The sequence below is a fragment of the Malaya genurostris genome, chromosome 3 (genome assembly GCF_030247185.1).
Source record: "Malaya genurostris strain Urasoe2022 chromosome 3, Malgen_1.1, whole genome shotgun sequence".
In the NCBI taxonomy this organism is placed as follows: Eukaryota; Metazoa; Arthropoda; class Insecta; order Diptera; family Culicidae; genus Malaya; species Malaya genurostris.
The window spans coordinates 47,905,917-47,926,508 of record NC_080572.1 but is presented as its reverse complement, the minus strand read 5'-3'; the positions used below and the strand labels follow the sequence as shown (position 1 = coordinate 47,926,508).

General features: G+C 36.5%; 1 protein-coding gene across 3 annotated transcripts in view; it reads right to left on the bottom strand.

The window, feature by feature from the left end:
* Positions 1 to 20,592, bottom strand: part of LOC131437272 (beta-1-syntrophin) — a 442,836-nt gene that overhangs the window by 259,569 nt on the left and 162,675 nt on the right. For all 3 annotated transcript variants that reach the window (XM_058606511.1, XM_058606509.1, XM_058606512.1), the window contains one exon: positions 6,742 to 7,101. In XM_058606511.1, coding sequence (XP_058462494.1) covers positions 6,742 to 6,947 — 206 coding nt within the window. In that variant the 5' untranslated portion in view covers positions 6,948 to 7,101. The remainder of the gene's footprint in view (positions 1 to 6,741; positions 7,102 to 20,592) is intronic.

Below are 20,592 nucleotides of genomic sequence, written 5' to 3'. Positions count from 1 at the left end.
AAGACAATAATAACACTAGTATAATTAGTATAAATATCAACAGTATAACTCTGCATTTCAATTCGCATTGTTCATTTATTAATAATCAACAGTTGATCTAATGCTTCACTTCATGATTAGCGCTACTTCGCTATATCTCGCTATCGCTTATTATGGCTTCTCTTTATCGATGCATATGAAATTCCTCCGGGGAAAATGCAATTATTTATCAATTTCACTGTCATTAACCGATGTAATCTACACCATGTTTCTACCTAATCAAAGTGTATTCATTCCTAAGCCGACTGACCTGAAAAACAAAACAAAACCCATCGCAACTAATCCATACCAACTTCCAAACAACCAACGCAACAAGCCACACTCATAACGCTAAACATAATAATATCCTTTCATATGTGTGTGATGTATTGCCAGCGGTGGTTGGATCATTCGGATGAATGAACTTAGGGCCCGTGGGTGGTGGCACACAAACTAAAAATTTAGAAATAGAAAATGGTGGGGAACGGAGAAATACCGGAAACCCGGGGAAGAACGTGATGAGCGAAAGGTGAAATCGATTTATATATATATATATATATATATATATATATATATATATATATATATATATATATATATATATATATATATATATATATATATATATATATATATATATATATATATATATATATATATATATATATATAATTGATTGCCATTCGTTTGTGTTGGCGCGAGAAACGGCAAAAATGACCATAGATGTTCAATCTAAAATAACAGACAAATTGAACATCATCTAATTTAATGGGCAATATAAAGGAAACATTAGACATGTTCAATTATTTTCTACTCGTTTGATGCCGACTGAGGTTTTCGGCTTAGAAAAGAACTACGGGAATGTGTCCGAGCAGGTTGCATTAAAAATACCGTTCGCACATCAATACAAATAAATTTATGATAGAAGATCAAACTCTAATTCGTTGATTCAAGGAATGAAAACATTTAGAATTGTGAAACTACTGCCAACTGTAAGTAATTATACTCGATTTTTAACAATGAGGAAATAGAGCTTAAGTGACCACCCCTGTTTACTACTCCTTAGCTGATCAAGATCAGAAGAAATTCCCTGAATTATTCCATAAATGATCGATACCAGAACGGATTTTTCTCAGGATTTATTGATCAGTGCCAGTTTAGAACGTAGATCGGCTTTGGAATAGGAAGGGTTACACTATACTTATACTGATCTATTTTGTATTCATTTAAAGTTTGACTAGACACTTTACTACAAATCTATCAGTAGTGAAATATAAACATATCAAGTATCTTCCTTTCATTTGTTCAACATACCGCCAATTTGGAATAGGTAATGTCAGACACATAACTGTGAGATTAACGTAAGGCTCACGGTTATGTTTCATTCGATATAAGTATAGATTTAAACCGATTTGATACCGTTAAACCGTTTAAGATTTTGTAGTCCTGAAAAAACCATTTGGTTTCGGAAGATTGCGGTTGTATTCTAGGAATTAGGGCGGCAGTTTAAGACAGTTTTCTAAATAAGTTTTTTTGGTTGTTTTTGATTCAATTCCTGCTTTCAGAAGGGCCAAATTGTGGAATTCTCTAAGATATTGAACACTTCGAACTTTTTGCTCGAACGCGAAGCTGCCAAATTTTAGCTTTATTTGCGCTCGTTTGATTTTGTAATTTTGGACTGCGAAAATAACACAAAGCTCAAATTATTCTAGATGTATACTAAACTGATGATTTTTTACCTTCGATTTGCAAAGAAGTAATCTTAAAAGTTCTTTAGATAACATTTAGAGCCATTAAGGAGTGTAGTCGATAAGCAACATTCAAACAGTTATTACTCTGAAATGGCTTAATTTTTTGCAGCGTGTTTTGCGGTGACATGTTTGTTTACATGTCAATAACAGCTGCGTCATCGATTGGTTTCGGTACGATTTATCGTTTGAATGATGAGTCGAATTGATCCGGAAACGCGAAAGAAAATTCTGCACACTTCTTGCTCAGAGAGTGGTGTCACGTACAACGAAATGGCAAAACGGGTGAAAGTGCACCACATCAGTGTCAAAAATATTATCGAGAAGTTCGGTAAGACCCTTTCCATGAAGGATTTGCCCCGATCCGGTAGGAAAACGGGTCCCAGCCAGCCCGGCCGGGACTTAAAAGTGGTTGAGTACATCAGGAAAAACCCATCGGCATCGACGCGGGATTTAACCAAGCAGTTCAACACCAGCATCGAGATGATTCAACGGATCAAAGTTCGGAACTCCTTGAAAACGTACAAGAAACAGATGTTGCCGAAAAAGTCCCTGGTAGAGCAAGTTCAGGTCAAAACAATAGCGCGAAAACTGTATAACCGGATTCTACAGAATAAAGACGGATGCATCCTGATCGACGACGAAACCTACGCCAAGGAAGACTCTCGAGCGCTGCCCGGACCGCAATATTATACGAAATCGGTGTACCAGGACCTGGACGACGCTGACACCACAGTGGCGATGGAAAAGTTTGGGCAGAAGGTGTTGATCTGACAAGCAATTTGTACCTGTGGTTGGCGGTCGTCGATTTTCTTCACGAAGGGCACAATTAACGCCAAGCTGTACGAGGAAGAATGTTTGAAGAAGAGAATGCTGCCACTGTACAGAAAGCATAAGGCTCCTCCTCTCATCTATCCGGATTTGGCTTCAGCCCACTACGCCAACTCCGTTCTACAGTGGTTGTCAAAAAATTATGTACTATTCGTGGAAAAGGACATCAACCCACCGAACTGCCCGGATCTTCGGCCAATTGAATGGTATTGGGCAATTATCAAGCGGCACTTTCGGAAGGAAGGTACAGTGTTCCAAAACATGCAGGAGTTCAAATAAAACTGGGCAGCTGCCACCAGGAAAGTCACAAAAGTAACTGTGCAGAATTTCATTAAGAATGTCAAGTCCAAAGTGCGAGCGTGTCACAGAAACTAGGATTTCCTTCAATGTAAAATGCATAAAAATGTAATTTTTCTACAACATATTGAAAACAGATGTCAAAATGTGTTTTTTTTTTGCTTTTTTATTCAATAATCAATGATGCTAACTTTCGATACACTCCTTAGAATGGCTGATTTGGTATAATGTTCCCCATCGTTATGTTTTTCTACAATGCAAACGACCACCAGCTGGATGACGCAATCGTTTGAAGTGCTCACAGTGCCGATTGATTTATTACTGAACCAATTTTGATGAGGAGCTTTTTTTACGTGATTTCCTTTACAGCTTTTTCACAAATGGGCTGTCCTAACGGCATCAAAAATACAGAATTTTGATGTCGATTATTTGCATATTCCATTGAAAGAAACTATCAAAATATTGTACGGTATTCGTTTCGGACATTCATAAAGGCTAAATTGTGGAATTCGCTACGATATTTAACACTGTTCGAAACATTGTTCTCGAACGCGATGCAGTAAAAAGTTAGCTTTATTTGTGCTCATTTGTTGCGAATTTCGCACAGTGGAAAGTGCAAAAAGCTAATCAAATTATTCTAGATTTGCACTTAACCAAATCATCTCCGAAGGATGGTCCTAATGGCGATGACAGGAGCAATCACGACAACTCCTATTGCTGTTCTAGAGGCACTACTATGCATTAAACTACTACATGTGTTCCCAAAACACCCTAAAGACTATGCTATTGGCAACACACGCTTGTGGTCTCAAATGGGTACTTGGAATGAATATTTATTCGCTCTTAGTGACCTAACTCTCACATACAGTTTTCCTTTCACAACATTAAATGTGAAATATACTCTTCGTGAGGAATGGTTATCTGGTTATTCGGAACAACTTGCTGAACACTCAATTTGTTATACGGACGGATCTCTGTTGAATGGTCTTGCTGGTAAGTAAGATGGCAAGACCGAATTTCACAAACATAGCTTCAAATGAATGAATTATGCTCCCAAAGATTACTAAGAAACTTTAGTCGGATCCGACTTCTGTTTTCGGAATTAAAAGGTAAAGAGTATTAAACAGTTTGAACTGTCATCTTGCCCTAGTTGGCGGTTCAATGATTAGGGCGCTGGTCTTACCATCCAGTGGTCGTATATTCGAATCTCGACCTGGAAGGATTCTTAGTGTCAATAGGATCGTAGTACTAACAATTGCAATGATCCTGTACGCTATAAATCGGCTGCGAAGTCTGTTGAAACAGAAAAGGCGAGATTCCACAAAAGGATTGTAATGCCCAAGACTTTACTTTACTGTCATCGAAGGTGACGATGCAAAGAAAAAAACTGCGAGACTGTTCCAATATATAGATTCTATATAGGCTGATTGGTTGCCGAATGAATCAGTCTTGCCTATACCAGAGTTAAAAATTTAAAAAGAAAACAAATTCACTGCGACTTTTAATGATAACCAGTTTTCGCAAACTCGGATCAAAATTAAAAAGGTCTTATAGTACCATAGGTTGCTACGAGATTTTAAACGGATCCAACTTCCTGTTTGGAAATTATTGAGTAAAAAATTCCAAAACAATCAGGCGTTCACTTTAAATAACAATGCCAAATACGTCGAAAATTGTTAGTGGAAAGGGGCCCATTACACATAAGGTCATTTGGCATAATACCGTATGACATAACGCCGTTTGACAGAAAGTCGTTTGGCATAATAGTTATTTGGCATAGTGATCATTTGGCATAATAATTATGGAACTTGCAATCTTTTAATCTAATATGAAATTTCGTTTGTGTTTCAATCGAGAGATGTTCTTGCAATGAAAACTTGGACGAAATATGTGAATTTTGTACTCGATCCGAATATTTCGATGAAATTAGGTGAAATGCTATTAAGCAGCATGTTGATCTGTTATGCCAAACGACCATCGCAGTACCAAAGATTTGTAAATTGTATGACCATTACGCCAAATAGCAATTTGACAAATAACGATTATGCCAAATGGTTGTATGCCAAACGGTGTTATGCCAAACGAGGGAGCTACCCTTGCATCAAATTCCCATATCTAGGATTGTTTATTATTTTGACATCAGTCAACTATATTTAGTAGACAGCAGACCTCATTTTGTATCATGTCATATTTTTCCAGTCTAAATATGATGAAATTTGTGTCAAGTAACGAGTAATGTCAAATAATGTAGAATTTGTTGTTTGTATGTTTCGCATTCAGCCGATCAGTGCATTAGTAGATTATGTTGGGCTGCTAATGCCACCTCACGGATCAACATAATCCTCTAAGCAGACGTATGTATGTGGCCATAAAGCCGTAAATCTGTTTTCGTTTGAGACGTCAGATTAAACATTGCACTTCGGTGCAAAATAAGTGCGTTGCAAACAGCAATGACTTTAAAGAGCTTAAGGAGGCTGTGATGACTGTAGAACCGGAAGCAACATGCAAGAGATGCTACGTATATCAACAATTCAAAAGTGGTGATTTTCATGTGATTATCGAGGAACGTGGAAAAAACCATCGGACACCGAATAGCAGACGTAATTGGACGATTGCTGAGACATTGAATGTGTCACAACCAGCCATTTCTGACCGGTTGGGAGCCACGGGAAGAGTAGGAAAATGGTAACCACATGAATTGAACGAAAGACAGCAAGATACCCGTCGAACTACGGCCCCCAAATCGTTTTCCGGGATCTACTCTTCATATCCATTTCAAAATATCCACAGGAGCAGATTTTACAATAGGGTAAGAATTCGTAGAATCGTCAAAAAAAATGAATATTTCAATATTTTGAATGTTATATTTTACTTTGCGTTTGTTGTTCAATACTGTTTACAGTTTTCATAAATAATTCGTTTTTGTCATGTCTATGAAAAATCGGAAAAAATATCAAACATAATGAAGCGTCGTAGAATCAAAATCCGATGGAAAATTTACTTTAAAAATTATGACGACTCGCGACATGGTGCTTTCACTCGCTCCGGACGTTTACGAGCGACCAGCGAATAGAAGAATCAGGTAATCATTTCAACATTCATGAAATAACTTTTAGAAAAAAAATGTTTTAATATTATTTTTGGAATGCCGATTATAACGATCAAATATATCAATCAAATAATTTGTATCAATGGAATGCGCACTTGCTGAGCAGCACTTCGTTAACTTCGAAGAAGTAGAAAAATAATGAGTCGATTCTTTCTTCGAATCAAACGAGGCGAATTTTTTTTGGCGCAGAATCCACAAAATGCCTGAAGAGCTATCGATGGTCAATTTTTTGAATAAACCTACTATTCACTTTCCTTCTCGAATAAGCGTTTTTGTTTTTGTTTTTTTTTTATTTTGTTTATCGCTCATCTAAAGCTTATAGACCAGGTAGATCTGCATTCAGACACGACCGGTGTTCTGCAAAGCATAAAAGATTTCAACTGATTATCCAAAGATCTTCATCTTCTTCTGCAAATATTGCATTCCATTGAAATATGAAATAACTCAATCGATGGTATTTGAAATCCAATCAATCAATCAATCAAATTTCTTTTTCTCCACAACACCTAGTGTACAACGGAAATTGGTTGATGAAAACTAAGCCGATTGAAAACACGTATTAGCTTAAAATTATTGGTAGAAATTCATATCCTAAACTGCCTGTTGGAAATCGGTTTTGAATGACCAATGGCTGTTCAGTTATTTCTCTTGCTGAATAGATGGAAAACAATTCAACATGACCATTAAAACCTCACCGAATACCGGGCAACTCGTGTAAAATCCAAATCCATTACTCACCCCAGTGTTCCATTAAGTGTAGTGCTGTGATCAACCGGTTCGCACGTTTCATCCAAACTAACCGATATGTAGTCCGTTTCTAGTGTCACCGATACCCTGTACCAGGCACCTCGGACCCGTGTCTCCAGGATTCCACTGCGAACTCCCGCCGTTACTATCGACGTTGAGGCCGGGCTGGTCCGACTAATGCTGCCCGATTCCACCATTGCCTGCAGAGTCAGGTGAAAAATGCACCGCTAATTTTGCCCTGATCGATCTCGATTACTTCACCAGCAATGTGTGCCGAAATCCGATTTCACTTGCGGAGATGCTCGGGATAGTTTGGTGGAAACATTATTCGGCTCCAGTGTGAAGAACGTTCTGTAATTGAAAAAAAAAACAAACTAATATGGTTTGTGTATCATGTCACAGCAAAATCTTTAAACGATCATTCAGGGGTTAGCCAAATTTTGGACTAGTACTTAGGGTTACGTTTCGTCTTTCACTCATCAGTGCATATCAGTCCAAATTGAACTGCCTAATGCAAAACTCGGCAGTTCGTTCGGCACGTCAGCATAGACATTGCACTTCGATGCAAAACAAAAGTGTTCTGCAAACAGCCGAAACTTTACATCTGCTTAGCGGTTCAAGTTGAACTGCCGAGTTTTGCATTAGGCAGTTCAAATTGAACTGCTACGCACTGATCAGTCAAAAACGAAACGTAAACATAACTACACTCTAAAAAAAATATTTTTTACAGGTGATATAATCCCTCATACGATGTAATTCATAAAGACCTAATTTGTCAAATGACGGAAAATTTTATTTGTAATGACTTAATGTTAGATGAGCTTGAATTGTATTGGTTTCGACTGTAACTTGCGTTCTACTAGCAGGTGCGACTGTATGAATTTAAATGCACATTTTACCGGCCAAGCAGATGCATGCTTCTGTGGCTCAGTCGATTATCAGACGAACTTGCGATTCTCGGTTCAAGTCGCGGTGGGTTGCTACAAAATTCTTTTTTTTTTTCAATGAATTCCATGTCATGGAGTTTCAGACACAATATTAAATGTTCTTCCACGTAAATTTGCGTGAGCTGCGACACTCCATTTGTGTGCATCTAATAAGATGTAAAAATTTTTAAGTGTGTAGAAACTTGAAACGATTCCTAACAATACCATGCAAACATTAGCACGGAGACTACTGAACAATGAATAAAATTTCTAGTTGCCGACCTTTTTTTAATTTATTGTTTATTGCAATATAAATTAGACTTAAATTTTTAAGATTTAAGTCACAAGTGGTGACTTATTGAATATATTATTAAATAAAAAAGACAGATCGGCTGAAAAGTTCGTATCCTTTTCATGAGAGGGCGCCACTAGAATTATATCCATACCATTTTCAGTTAGTACCAACCTTCAAAAGATACGTGTATAAATTTGACAGCTGTCTGATTATTAGTTTGTGAAATATTGCATTTTTTAGTTTGTGAGATATTGCATTTTTTGCGATACCAAAAAATGGCTTGATAAGTGTTATCCAGACTCTGCACCGGGCGAAGCAACAATTCGTAAGTGGTTTGCAAAATTTCGTACTGGTCATATGAGCACCGAAGACGATGAACGCAGTGGACGTCCAAAAGAGGCTGTTATCGATGAAAACGTGAAAAAAATCCACAAAATGATTTTCAATGACCGTAAAGTGAAGTTGATCGAGATAGCTAACACCTTAAAGATATCAAAGGAACGTGTTGGACATATTATTCACGAATATTTGGATATGAGAAAGCTTTGTGCAAAATGGGTGCCGCGTGAGCTCACAATCGATCAAAAACAACAACGAATTGATGATTCTGAGCAGTGTTTGGAGCTGTTATATCGAAATAAAACCGATTTTTTTCGTCGATATATAACAATGGACGAAACATGGCTCCATCACTTCACTCCGGAGTCTAATCGACAGTCAGCTGAGTGGACTGCACGCGATGAACCGAACTCAAAGCGTGGAAAGACTCAACAATCGGCCGGTAAGGTTATGGCGTCTGTATTTTGGGATTCGCATGGTATAATTTTCATCGACTACCTTGAAAAGGGAAAAACCATCAACAGTGACTATTATATAGCGTGACAACAGTGACTATTACAAATCGTACTACAAAAATGGTATCGAAAAGTTGGAAGATCGCTATAATCGCTGTATCGCCTCTGATGGCAATTATGTTGAATAATAAAAACAAATTTTGGCAAAAAAATGTGTGTTTCTATTGAACGATACGAACTTTTCAGCCGAACTGTTATATGATTGGGATATTACCATTAGGACACCATTTGCTTCCGCAATTCTGTAATTTTTTGATGGAAAATTGTAACCCTATACTTGTGATGTGTAATGAGTAAAAGGAACTTATATGCTAACTTACTAACTAACATAGAAAGCGAATCGATTCAATTGAAGATTGCATCGATTTTTCTCGGAATTTACCTATCATATTATGTGGCATTACATGTAATGGTTCAATATTTGTTTGTTCTGTGTAACTCATTTGTACTAAACCGGAGAGGACGCTTCAAAAATTTTGTTCTGAAGCGTTTCTTTCTGGTGGAATAACAAAAGACCAAATTGGTACAGTATAAGGCATGCTTGGTCTGAAAATTTGTTTATAAATTAATAATTTGTTTCTGATTTTTTTTCTGATACCTACATATGTCGCTTGATCAGACCAGGTCAATTCCCAGCCATTCAATTTGATAACGTGATTATTGTTTGGTCTAAGAACAGAAGCTCTAGTGCAGCGACCCTATGTAAATTATGTTTCACAGTGTCAATATTGTGGATGACGCACTTTTGTTTAGTTGTTTCGTAGTTATGCTGAAACTTTCATAAACTTTATACACTTGATTACGTTCATAGACAGATAAAGATTAATTTCCCCGTAGTTCTTAGAATTTTCCGGCAAAATGGAATAATATCAGTTGAAATTTTATTTTAAAAATTTGCGTTTCATTCAAATTTACAATTGAAATACTATCTAACACGACATTGAAATTCTTGCCCATCTCTCAAAAAATGGGAGATAAAGATTGATTTTTTAAGACCCCCTTCTCCTAGTCTGAATCCTCCGGCCCCCTCGTTTGTCTACAAATAAGATAAATTTTACAGTACAGACCCCTTTTAGAAGCACTTGCTATAATCTCAACTGTTTTATTTACCTCTGCAATGAATATCTAAGCTCGGCAAAAAAATAACCTTATGACAACCTCTGAATTGCAAAAAGTATCTGTGCCAAGTTTGGTGATAATTTACTGAGTAGTTATGGAATTGTGTCGAAATATACAAACAATTGGAATAAGAGCTTCTTTATTAGAGACCGTTGCTATCTGTTTACGCGTATAAATATCCTTACAATCATCTCTCAGTTGTAATAAATATCCGTTCCTACCGAAAAATATCGGTTTCGCAAAACTCGAAATATTTTGCTTCAAATTCCCTCTATTAGCAGGCACTTACTGCCAAGTTAGATGGTTGTTTCGGAGGAGTTATGTTCGATCCTTTGCACCTTTGATAAAATACATTATCGAATAGAAATAGTTATATCTAACTGTTCGGGAGATGTCTGTGCAAATAGGAAACAGGATAACAACACCGTTCTTCTGGAGTGCCTCAAGGAAGTCATTTAGGACTATTTATATTCTTACTCTATCTCAACGATCTCAAATTCACTGTTAAATGTTTAAAGTTATCATTCGCTGATGATTTCGAACAATTTCATCGGATAAATGGCCAAGATGACAAATGTTTTTTTCGAACTCAGTTGGATGCTTTCACAAAATGGTGTCATATCAACAGAACGGTACTAATTGTTTTGTTATATCCTTCTCTCGAAAGCGCTCAACAATTATATATGACTACAACTTCTCGCAAAACGTGTTTAAACGTGAATCCTTTGTGAAAGACGTGGGAGGTATTTTAGGGTACAAACTTGATTTCAAGAATCACGTCAATTACGTAATTTTAAAGGCTTCTAAACTATTAGGTTTCATCTTACGAACTGCTAAAAGTTTTCGAAATATACACTGCTCGAAAGCTCTTTATTGTGCACTAGTCCGGTTAACCCTCGAATATACGGCTATTGTTTGGTCTCCCCATTATAAGAGACCTTTCACAAACCACATAGACTCTCTGTAAGGAGGAGGGACTAGTAAAAGTCTACGTTTGTCTACGAGGGGGAAGGCGGTTTTTTTCAAAGTCTCCAATTTTTTTATTGAAAAAATTTAACTGTGAAATTCAGACAAATCTAACTAATGGTTTTCATATATGAGATGACTATTGGAGCCGATAGCCTAGTTAAAGAAGACTTCATTCCTAAAATTGTTTATAAAAACCATATGGAACAGTGGACAGTACCGTCTCGATGTTATTTACAGTTATTGATCTTTCAATAGTCCCTCTACCCTTTTCCGTCTATTAAGAAGCATACGAAAATTCCAACCCTCAACATGGCGTACACAGGAAAAAATAATAAAATTCACCCGACATATAAATCCCTAGTGCTATGAAACAGACATCAGCTGAATCGAAAATCTGATTTAATATTATGATCGATGGAAACTGAAATTGGGTTCCTATGAACAAGACTGTATATTTAAAAAAAAACTCTTGGTTTTTCTTTTAAAGTATTTTGAAAATCGAAGAACTGTAACTTTTCATTCAATTGCCATATTCAAATATATGCATGAAAATTGATGTTAATTTCCCTTTTTTTCTCTGTGTTGGCTCATAAATAATCCAGTGGCTTTATCACACGTGTTCAACACGTTGATGATCTTCCAATCATCATCGGAGCCGGAACCTTTTTCTTCACTCAGCCCTCCAGCGTCACTCGACAGATGAATGAACCTTCGTCAAACGGGAAGGTTAAGAAACTGTTGATGGTCTGTATGCCAGCGGAGCGAAAAGTGCCACGTCTAATTTGCGAGCTGCGAAACTGCCCTAACTCGAATTTTACACCGCTCGGCTCTTGTCTGTGTTTGCTGTGTCGTCGTGAGCCTTCCGGTAGAAAAACGACCCTGTCCTAACAAACGGGACGGTGCTGGTGCTGGGTGGTCTCAAGGATCTCAGATTTCATCAAACTTTCATGAGCTCTTTGCCGGGACAGACGCACGATTTACAACTTTACATTCGCTTTACAAAAACACGCCTGGGAGCGGTTGTGCCGTGCGTGATTTTCTCGCTGCCTGAACGGTGTATTGGTTACTGCGGAAATTATGCACAGGCACTTTGCTTTTTCGTGGGATCTTCAGCACGCATCCCATCATCACCATTTTGCTATGGGACGAGATGGATGATTATGTGTATGTTAATGCACATCGGAACGGACAAACACACTCATACACACCTCAGCACAGAAGGATACGTAGCTCAAAGTGCTTTGAATTACTTACGGTTGGTATCCTGGTTTTATGTTAATCACCCACGCACAGCTACGAGCGATGTGCGTGGTTGAACCATCTGGTAGTCTTCTTAGAAGCATATAAACTTAGCTGAGTTTGCATCTAGGATTCATGAGCATATGTATTTAGAACGGATGTGTTCCTAGGGATCATTCGTTGTTGCTCTATTATAGATATAGAGATGCGGGGAAATATTTTGGATTATCATGTAACATTCCACATAAAACTTCACCCTTGTGGTATGCTGAAAAAAGTTCTCCTTTCTCAATGAAAATCTGGATAAACCTTTCACTGTAGGGTTTCTCCCTCGTTTTTTTTTACTTCCAAGTAGTATACGTATACAGTCTGTACCACAAATAGTGAAGCGAGAATGTTTTGAAAATAATGAAAACATTTATTTATGTAAACTATTGTTTATATTGCACGATTACATACAGACTTCATTGCTAGTCGCTTAGTAGCGTACAGTAGAATTTTTGTATCTCTGAAAATGGTGGTCTTAAGGTTTTGTCGTATATACGACTTACTTTATTAAGGGGTGCCTTTTCAAAATTTACCCTGTCCAAGAATGGGTAGAATGTAAATCGTGAATATCTTTTGTTGTATTTTACGCAGAAACATATTTTTTTCTCCATTTCATCGGAAATATGGTCAGCTATATATGATCAAACTTTCATTAGTAGAAGATAACCACAAATAACTCAAAATGGAAGCTTCCTCAAATGTTTGGTTTAAGCTAGTATTAAGGGGCGGGTAGGGTCTAACACTTTTGAAAAATCATTTCTTATTTTCTGTATATTTTCTTATAGACAAAAGATTTGAAGAACTTTCTGTGAAATTTTCAAGCCTATTGGAACGAAACTCTGTAAGTTATGGACCTTTATCTATGGCTATCTCATTCTACGAAGAAGCAAGAGCTCGGCGCACAGGCCCAAGATTTCTACTTCGATTGACTTCAAAACTTGACAAAACATTCTTGAAATGTTTCGTTATAATAAATTATAAAAGAAAAAATGGAGTAATTAATTGTTTCCATTGATTTTATAGACAAAAACCGTTTTCCTCGAAAGCAGGTTTTGAAAGTCCGTGTCCATCGTCATTCAAAGACTACTGCACCATTTTTTCAAATTTTGAATACACTTTCTACATACATAAAACCAGACCCCAACGTTTTCCTTTTCGTTGTTTGTTACTTTGGGGAGGTTTAACAGCTACAAAATGGCGGATTTTTTCGTGAAAAATCGTAGTTTTCACTTTGAACAACCATCAAAAATTAAAAAAATTTAAAAAAAAAACAAACAGAAACTTTGGGGTCTAGAAAAACTTCTACTCTAACTATGCTGCGTTCGTTTGTTCACTTCTGATTAGTCTGCGCTGAGATACAGTGGACACCACAAATCATGATTTTTATGAAGCGTTCTCGAAAATACCTCTTCACCGACTTATTTCTCAATATTTTTCCACGAAAAAATTACAAAATGTTGTTCGAATGATGCTTTTTATCATGCAAAACATTCGAATTTATTTTGTTGATCGATAATTCTGGAAAAAATTCGCAAAAACGATGATTTTTTTCATAGTCTAGAATATTTTTGTCACGCTAATTTCCCGTTTCGGACCATAGTGCAGTGGTTGAATGCAGTAGGCTTACGACATGGTTTTTTGCTAGTAAAACAGACACTAACTATGTATGGTTATTAAAGTGTTTACTTTTTTCGAAAACAAAATTGACGGCGTGCAAACAAATATTAATGAAATAAAAAGTATCGACCCACCATGCAGCTTATCATCGAAAGAATTTTTGGACGACGTCAAAGCACTGTGAAATGAAGCAATAATGAAGAAAGAGCAAGTCCCTCAAGCTCATCCATGTATTGCTGAAGAAATGGGAATCAGTGCCCAGAATGCTAAACCTTCACCAGAAGAAAAAGCTGACTCGGAAGTCACGTCAGGCTGGCGCTTCATCGGCAGCAAAAAAATATGGAAATGCGACTGGAGCGAGTATGCCAAGAAACAGCGCACTCGACGGCTGCAAGAAAAACAAGCAGAAAAAGCAAACCTCAGACGAAAACATCGGAAGCGGAAACAGCAAAATAATACAAAATTCAACAACAACAACAACATACGAAGTAAAAACAAAAACAACTACTACAACAGCAAACACGACAACAACAGCAACAACAAAAGCAACAACAGCAGCAGCAGCAACAACAACAACAACAACAACAACGGGCACCACAACAGCAATTTCAACACAAATAGTAACAATACCTGTCACAACAATAACAATAATATGTCATAACAATATACCTTACCATTGGACAAAGACTTACTAGCAGCTGCACGGGTTCAATTCTCCGGGCATCCAGGTGCAGATATTGCCTTAAAATTCATAAATTTTCAAAACAATGAAACAATCAACCCTTACAAAGGAACATGAAGTATTCAAAACAACACTACTCCGGTCTTAGGAAGTAATGACATCAAAGCTGCACCATCCACTAACTATGTGAACACATCTTCAATATCACAGAACATAAATACATCTGCAATATCACAGGACATGAATACAGACAGCCAATTCGAAATTGATCCAATGCGTCCTCCAATTGTACGTCTTACTTCACAATCTGCAAATGGCGACGAACGCTTCTTAAAAGCAAGGCTTCGTGACCCGAAAATAATGCACGTGGTCCGGCTGTATTTGTCATACATGAAAAATCAACAACCTACAGTATGCATCGAGGGTATGACACCAACTAGTATAAAAATGCTATTAGCATCAGAAGGCCTTCCAACAACACCTGACCACCTCCTACGAATCTTCATCGAAGTGCATCAGGAATAGGGAATGAAACCTAAGAAAGCGCTGGCCGACCTGGACTCTTATGGGAAATTTTTGACAAGTGAACACATCCGCCGACTCCAACTAATCCGGGAAGCCGAACACAATTTTACAAAGCCGAATTTTCGGAAATAACGACGCCCTTTGACGAAGGAATAGACACAGAAATTAGTAATGTAAGTATTCCAGAATTCTCAAATACTTCTTCGCTTCACAGACAAAATGTGACTGAAATTTTGGTCTATTGCCAAAATTTCAACCGCATGAAAAGCCCGGCCAAAATGAAAGAAATTCATCAAAATTTAATAACCTCCTCTTTCGACGTAATCCTTGGAACTGAAAGCAGCTGGGATGAAAGTTTATTTGTTTATTTGTTTGCTTGTTCCATCTGACAATAAAAGTCTTAATGAATATAAAGTTAAGTTATAAAATCGAGGATTGCGACACTTTCTGAACAAACTTATGCGATGATTCACCAAAATCGAATAAATTTTCAACTAGGGAGAAAGTTCGAACACACGCTGCAATAGGTTCGTTGGCTCCAAACGATGTTCGATGGAATCTTCGTTGTAGCAAACCTGTTGATCGTAGAGTTCGTTGTGAAACCCTGAAGTCGATGAGAGACAGGATTTTTGGAGAGTCGATTTCGCCGTTGATAATCTTCGCCACAAACGCAGCTTGTTGAATCTTCCTTCGTCGTTCCAGAGTGTCAAGACCTAACAGGCGACATCGATCAGGGTACGGTGGCAGATCCAAGGGATTTCGCCAGGGAAGGTCTCTTAGCGCAAGCCGAATAAATCTTTTCTGAACACGCTCAATCCGCAAGTTCCAAACGAGTTGATATGGACTCCATACCAAACTGGCATTTTCCAGCAATGGTCGCACTAAGGAACAGTATAACGCCTTCAAACAATGTGGATCCTTAAAAGTGTAAGAAGAGAAGAAGTATTTGGAAATAATTTTGACGTATTTCGGCACGACCGAAATTTATCTCACTGCCAGAAAAAATCTGGAGGTGGAGTCCTCATAGCCATAAACTCTTGCTTTACTTCTGAAGAAATTATTACTCCTAAATATAAAGAATTTGAGCATGTATGGGCCAAAGTCTCAATATTGGGAGAAGAACATATTTACTGCTCTGTCTACTTCCCACCCGAAAATGCGAACGAATTCTCTTTTGAATTATTCTTTCAATCTTTAGACACAATTATTTCGAATATGGAACCTGAAGTAAAGCTCCATATTTTTGGCGACTTCAATCAACGTAATGCGGACTTCATTTCTGACATTGAAAATGAATCAATCTTACTTCCAGTCGTAGAAGAAAAAGCAATATTGCATTACTTTTTCGACAAAATTTCTAAATTTGGCCTGCATCAAGTAAACTCCGTAAAAAATCAACAAAATGCATATTTAGACCTTCTTTTCACAAACTGCACAGAAGACTTTTGTGTGAACGCATCAAACCTGCCATTATGGGAAAATGAAGCATTTCACACCGCAATTGAATATTCATTATTTACACACAATGCATCTCTTCCCTACGACTTGGAATATGAGGAAGTGCCGGAATACAATAAAATTGACTTTGAAGAAGTCAAGTGTAGACTAAGTATAACAAATTGGCGGAACATACTGAGTACAGAAGGAAATGTCGACGTCGAAGTAAACAAATTCTATCACATTATAAACAAAATATTAGCCGAAATTTTTCCCATGAAAAGAAGAAGAAAAAATCATAACAGCAAATTACCTGTAATCACAACTAAAACATTTGAAAAATAGGAAACAAAAAGCACACAAAACTTTCAAACAAGAAAAAAGTGACGCTCATCTTCAAAATTACTTAAATCTATGCAATCAACTCAAAATAGCCATTAACACAGCACACGAAGAATACAACCGCAAAATTGAAAACGAAATAAAGACTTGCTCTAAGAACTTTTTTAACTACACAAAAACTAAACTAAAAAGCAACAATTTTCCATCTCAAATGAACCTCGACGAACATGTAGGGAAAAAAAGTACAGAAATCTGCAATCACTTTGCAAATTTTTTCCAAGAAGTATATACATCTTATTCAGAAACTGACCGTGACCGTGAATACTTCACTTTCATACCTGCATTTTCCAACTCCATCTCTGTAAACTATCTATCAGAACATGACATTTCGACAGCACTGAAAAACTTAGACGCCTCAAAAGGGCCTGGACCTGACAGTATACCACCAATGTTTTTAAAAAATCTTTCTGAAGAACTTACACTACCACTACAACTACTTTTTAACTTATCACTTAATAAATGTACTTTTCCTAAAGCATGGAAATCTTCTTTTCGTGTACCAATATTTAAATCTGTTGCAAAATCTAATATTCGGAACTACCGGGGAATAGCCATTATCTCATGCATTCCAAAATTATTTGAAAAAATTGTAAACGAAAAACTTTTTCATCAACTTAAAAATGTAATAACAAACAAACAACATGGCTTTTTTAAAGGCCGCTCAACTACAACAAATCTCTTATAATTTATGACATTCACACTGAATGCAATGGACGCCGGCAACTACGTAGAAACTCTTTACACTGACTTTAGCAAAGCCTTCGACCGTATTGACATACCTTTACTTCTATACAAACTACAAAAATATGGCATAAACCATACTCTTCTTGAATGGCTCAAATCATACTTAACGAATCGTGTACAGGTAGTCCGCTTCCAAAAAATTCTGTCTGAACCAATTAATGTAACTTCTGGCGTACCTCAGGGTTCTCACTTAGGGCCTCTCCTTTTCATTTTACATATAAACGACATTTCCTTCATACTAAAAAATCTGAAAGTGCTTATATATGCAGACGACATGAAACTCTTTAGGGAAATTAAAAATATCAGCGGCGCTGTAATATTCCAGAACGAAATCAATCTATTCCACATTTGGTGCTGCAAAAGTCTACTCCAACTCAATGTAAAAAAATGTAACTCAATAACTTTCAGTATGAAAAATGAAACTATATCTACAAACATACATCTAGGAAATCAACTTGTAGAAAAATGTAAAATTGTAAGAGATTTAGGCGTAATCTTAGACTCCAAGCTCACTTTTGTGGAACACTACAATACCATAATCAATAAAGCTAATAGCATGCTGGGCTTTATTAAACGCTTCAGTCATAACTTTCAGGACCCATACACAATTAAATTATTATACACTACATATGTCAGACCTATTTTGGAATACTGCAGCCTAGTATGGAATCCATACAATACTATTTACGAAGAACGCATCGAATCTATTCAAAAACAATTTCTTTTATATGCACTTCGTAAATTAAACTGGACAGCATTTCCTCTACCATCATATGAAGCACGCTGCATGCTCATCAATATTCAAACACTTAAAGAACGCTGCGACCTTGCAATGCTTTATTTTATCAGCGACATTATTTCTTAACGCATTCAATCACCTTCTTTATTATCGCAACTAAATTTTTATACACCGAGCCGTCAACTACGAACCAGGAAATTATTTTTAGAAAGAAACACTAGAACAAATTATGCAAAATATAGCCCAATCAATCGTATAATGCGCCACTATAATCAATATTGCGAACATCTTGACCTTGATATGTCGAAAAATGAAATGAAATTCCAGCTTAGTCGTAGAAATAATGCGTAGTATCTAAGTAAACATTGTAAACCATTTATATGTAGTCTAGATTTGCTTGACGAAAAATAAAATTAAAAAATAAAATAAAATAAACCAGTATTTTTAATTGACTAATATGAGGAAGATCCATTTGTGCATGTTGTTCATGGCGGTCGATTTAGTCATTCAATTTATAACCAAAATGCTCTTACAATTTTCTCGCCCATTGCAAAATTGTTCATTCTTTGTTACACATCAAAATCTTTGGCATGGTGGCAATACATCACCTAGCTGATTATTGTATTATTGTATCATTTTATTTCAAAAATTGAATAATATTCAAACAAGATCTCTCAACTTGTTTGTAAGATGTTTACTAAAGTGCATATCATATATTTACCATTTCTCATGAATTTTGATCCGGAACACATCTTTATTTTCTATAAAGGGGTGCAAATCGGAAAATCAAGGAAAATACACGTAGAAATGTGGTCAGGTTTTAAACACTTACAGCTCAGTATATTTTGTATCAATTATTAATATTATTTCATTATTTGATTGGAAATATTTCTAAAATTCGTTTTGAATGTATCAAGCCACGTATTTTCAATTATAAATGATTGAAATTTTGATTAGTAGCGAGCGGTGTCCTATTTTGTCTGCTAAAAATCTCCGGCATATTGGATTTCCCTGCCATAGACGACGGTTTTGAAGGAGTAAGCGATATATCAAAGGGAAAGCATCACTCTGATTGGTCAATCGATGCAAAAGCGAAGCTGTTGGAAGCACGTGAATCTATAAATAGAGACGAAATTATAGCTCACGTTTCAGTCCTACGCGTAGCATGCTAGAGGTAGGCTATTGCTAGACAGCAAGACAGAAAGTGCTATAAAACGATTTTATCTTGTGTTATGCAAGTTAGCATGAAATTCCATGTTATGTCGTTTCGCCCGAGAATTTGACAACTACCCCAGAGTAAATTTTGAGTGTTTGAGATTAATTTCGAATTTATATAAGATGAACTCGATAGATAATGAGAAAAAGTTTATCGTTTCAACAGAAATCGAAGAATGGTAGAGAAACTTAGCGCTATAAAAATAATTGCTTGCATACAAAACTTGATCACAAGCTTAGCGAAGAGAAGTTCAAGTATCGAAATCCGTATAGCAAGTATGTACGAAGATATAATTACATACATTTGGGATATTGGTGTAATTTTGTCGGTTATAAAACAAACACAAACTATGATAAACAATGTTCGGTGTTGGTTCCTAATCAAGATCAATCTAAGCAGGCTCTCGTGCAATTGCGGATTCAAAAGTGTGACGATTTATTGAACTGTTTGATTTAGAGATCAATAGAAATGTGGTTGCCTTGTTCCACATCAATGGCTCGAACAACCCCATGGGGCTGATCCTTGTAGTTTTTTATGTAATTAAACTATTTTTCACCTGGAGCTGTTAGCGGAATATATTCAACAGTTGCACTATTTATGTACCATTTAATTCCACTATTTCACTGTCACGTTATTACACTTTCACAAAGTCACTATACTTTAATGAAGCATAACAAACGTTACAATACAGATACGCGTATTTCGGAATGTTATTTACATCCTTCTTCAGTGTATCGGTTTTATAAGTTTGTTATAAAACTTTCAATATCTTACTCGTGGAACCCGTCTCGAAAATACATAGTGTATAGCGAATTGAAAGAATATCCACAATCCGAGTTTTAGAATGCATTGACATGCACTCGTCAAGCATGAACAAAAAGTATCTTTAATTACATCAACAGTTGCACTATTTATGTACCATTTAATTCCACTATTTCACTGTCACGTTATTACACTTTCACAAAGTCACTATACTTTAATGAAGCATAACAAACGTTACAATACAGATACGCGTATTTCGGAATGTTAT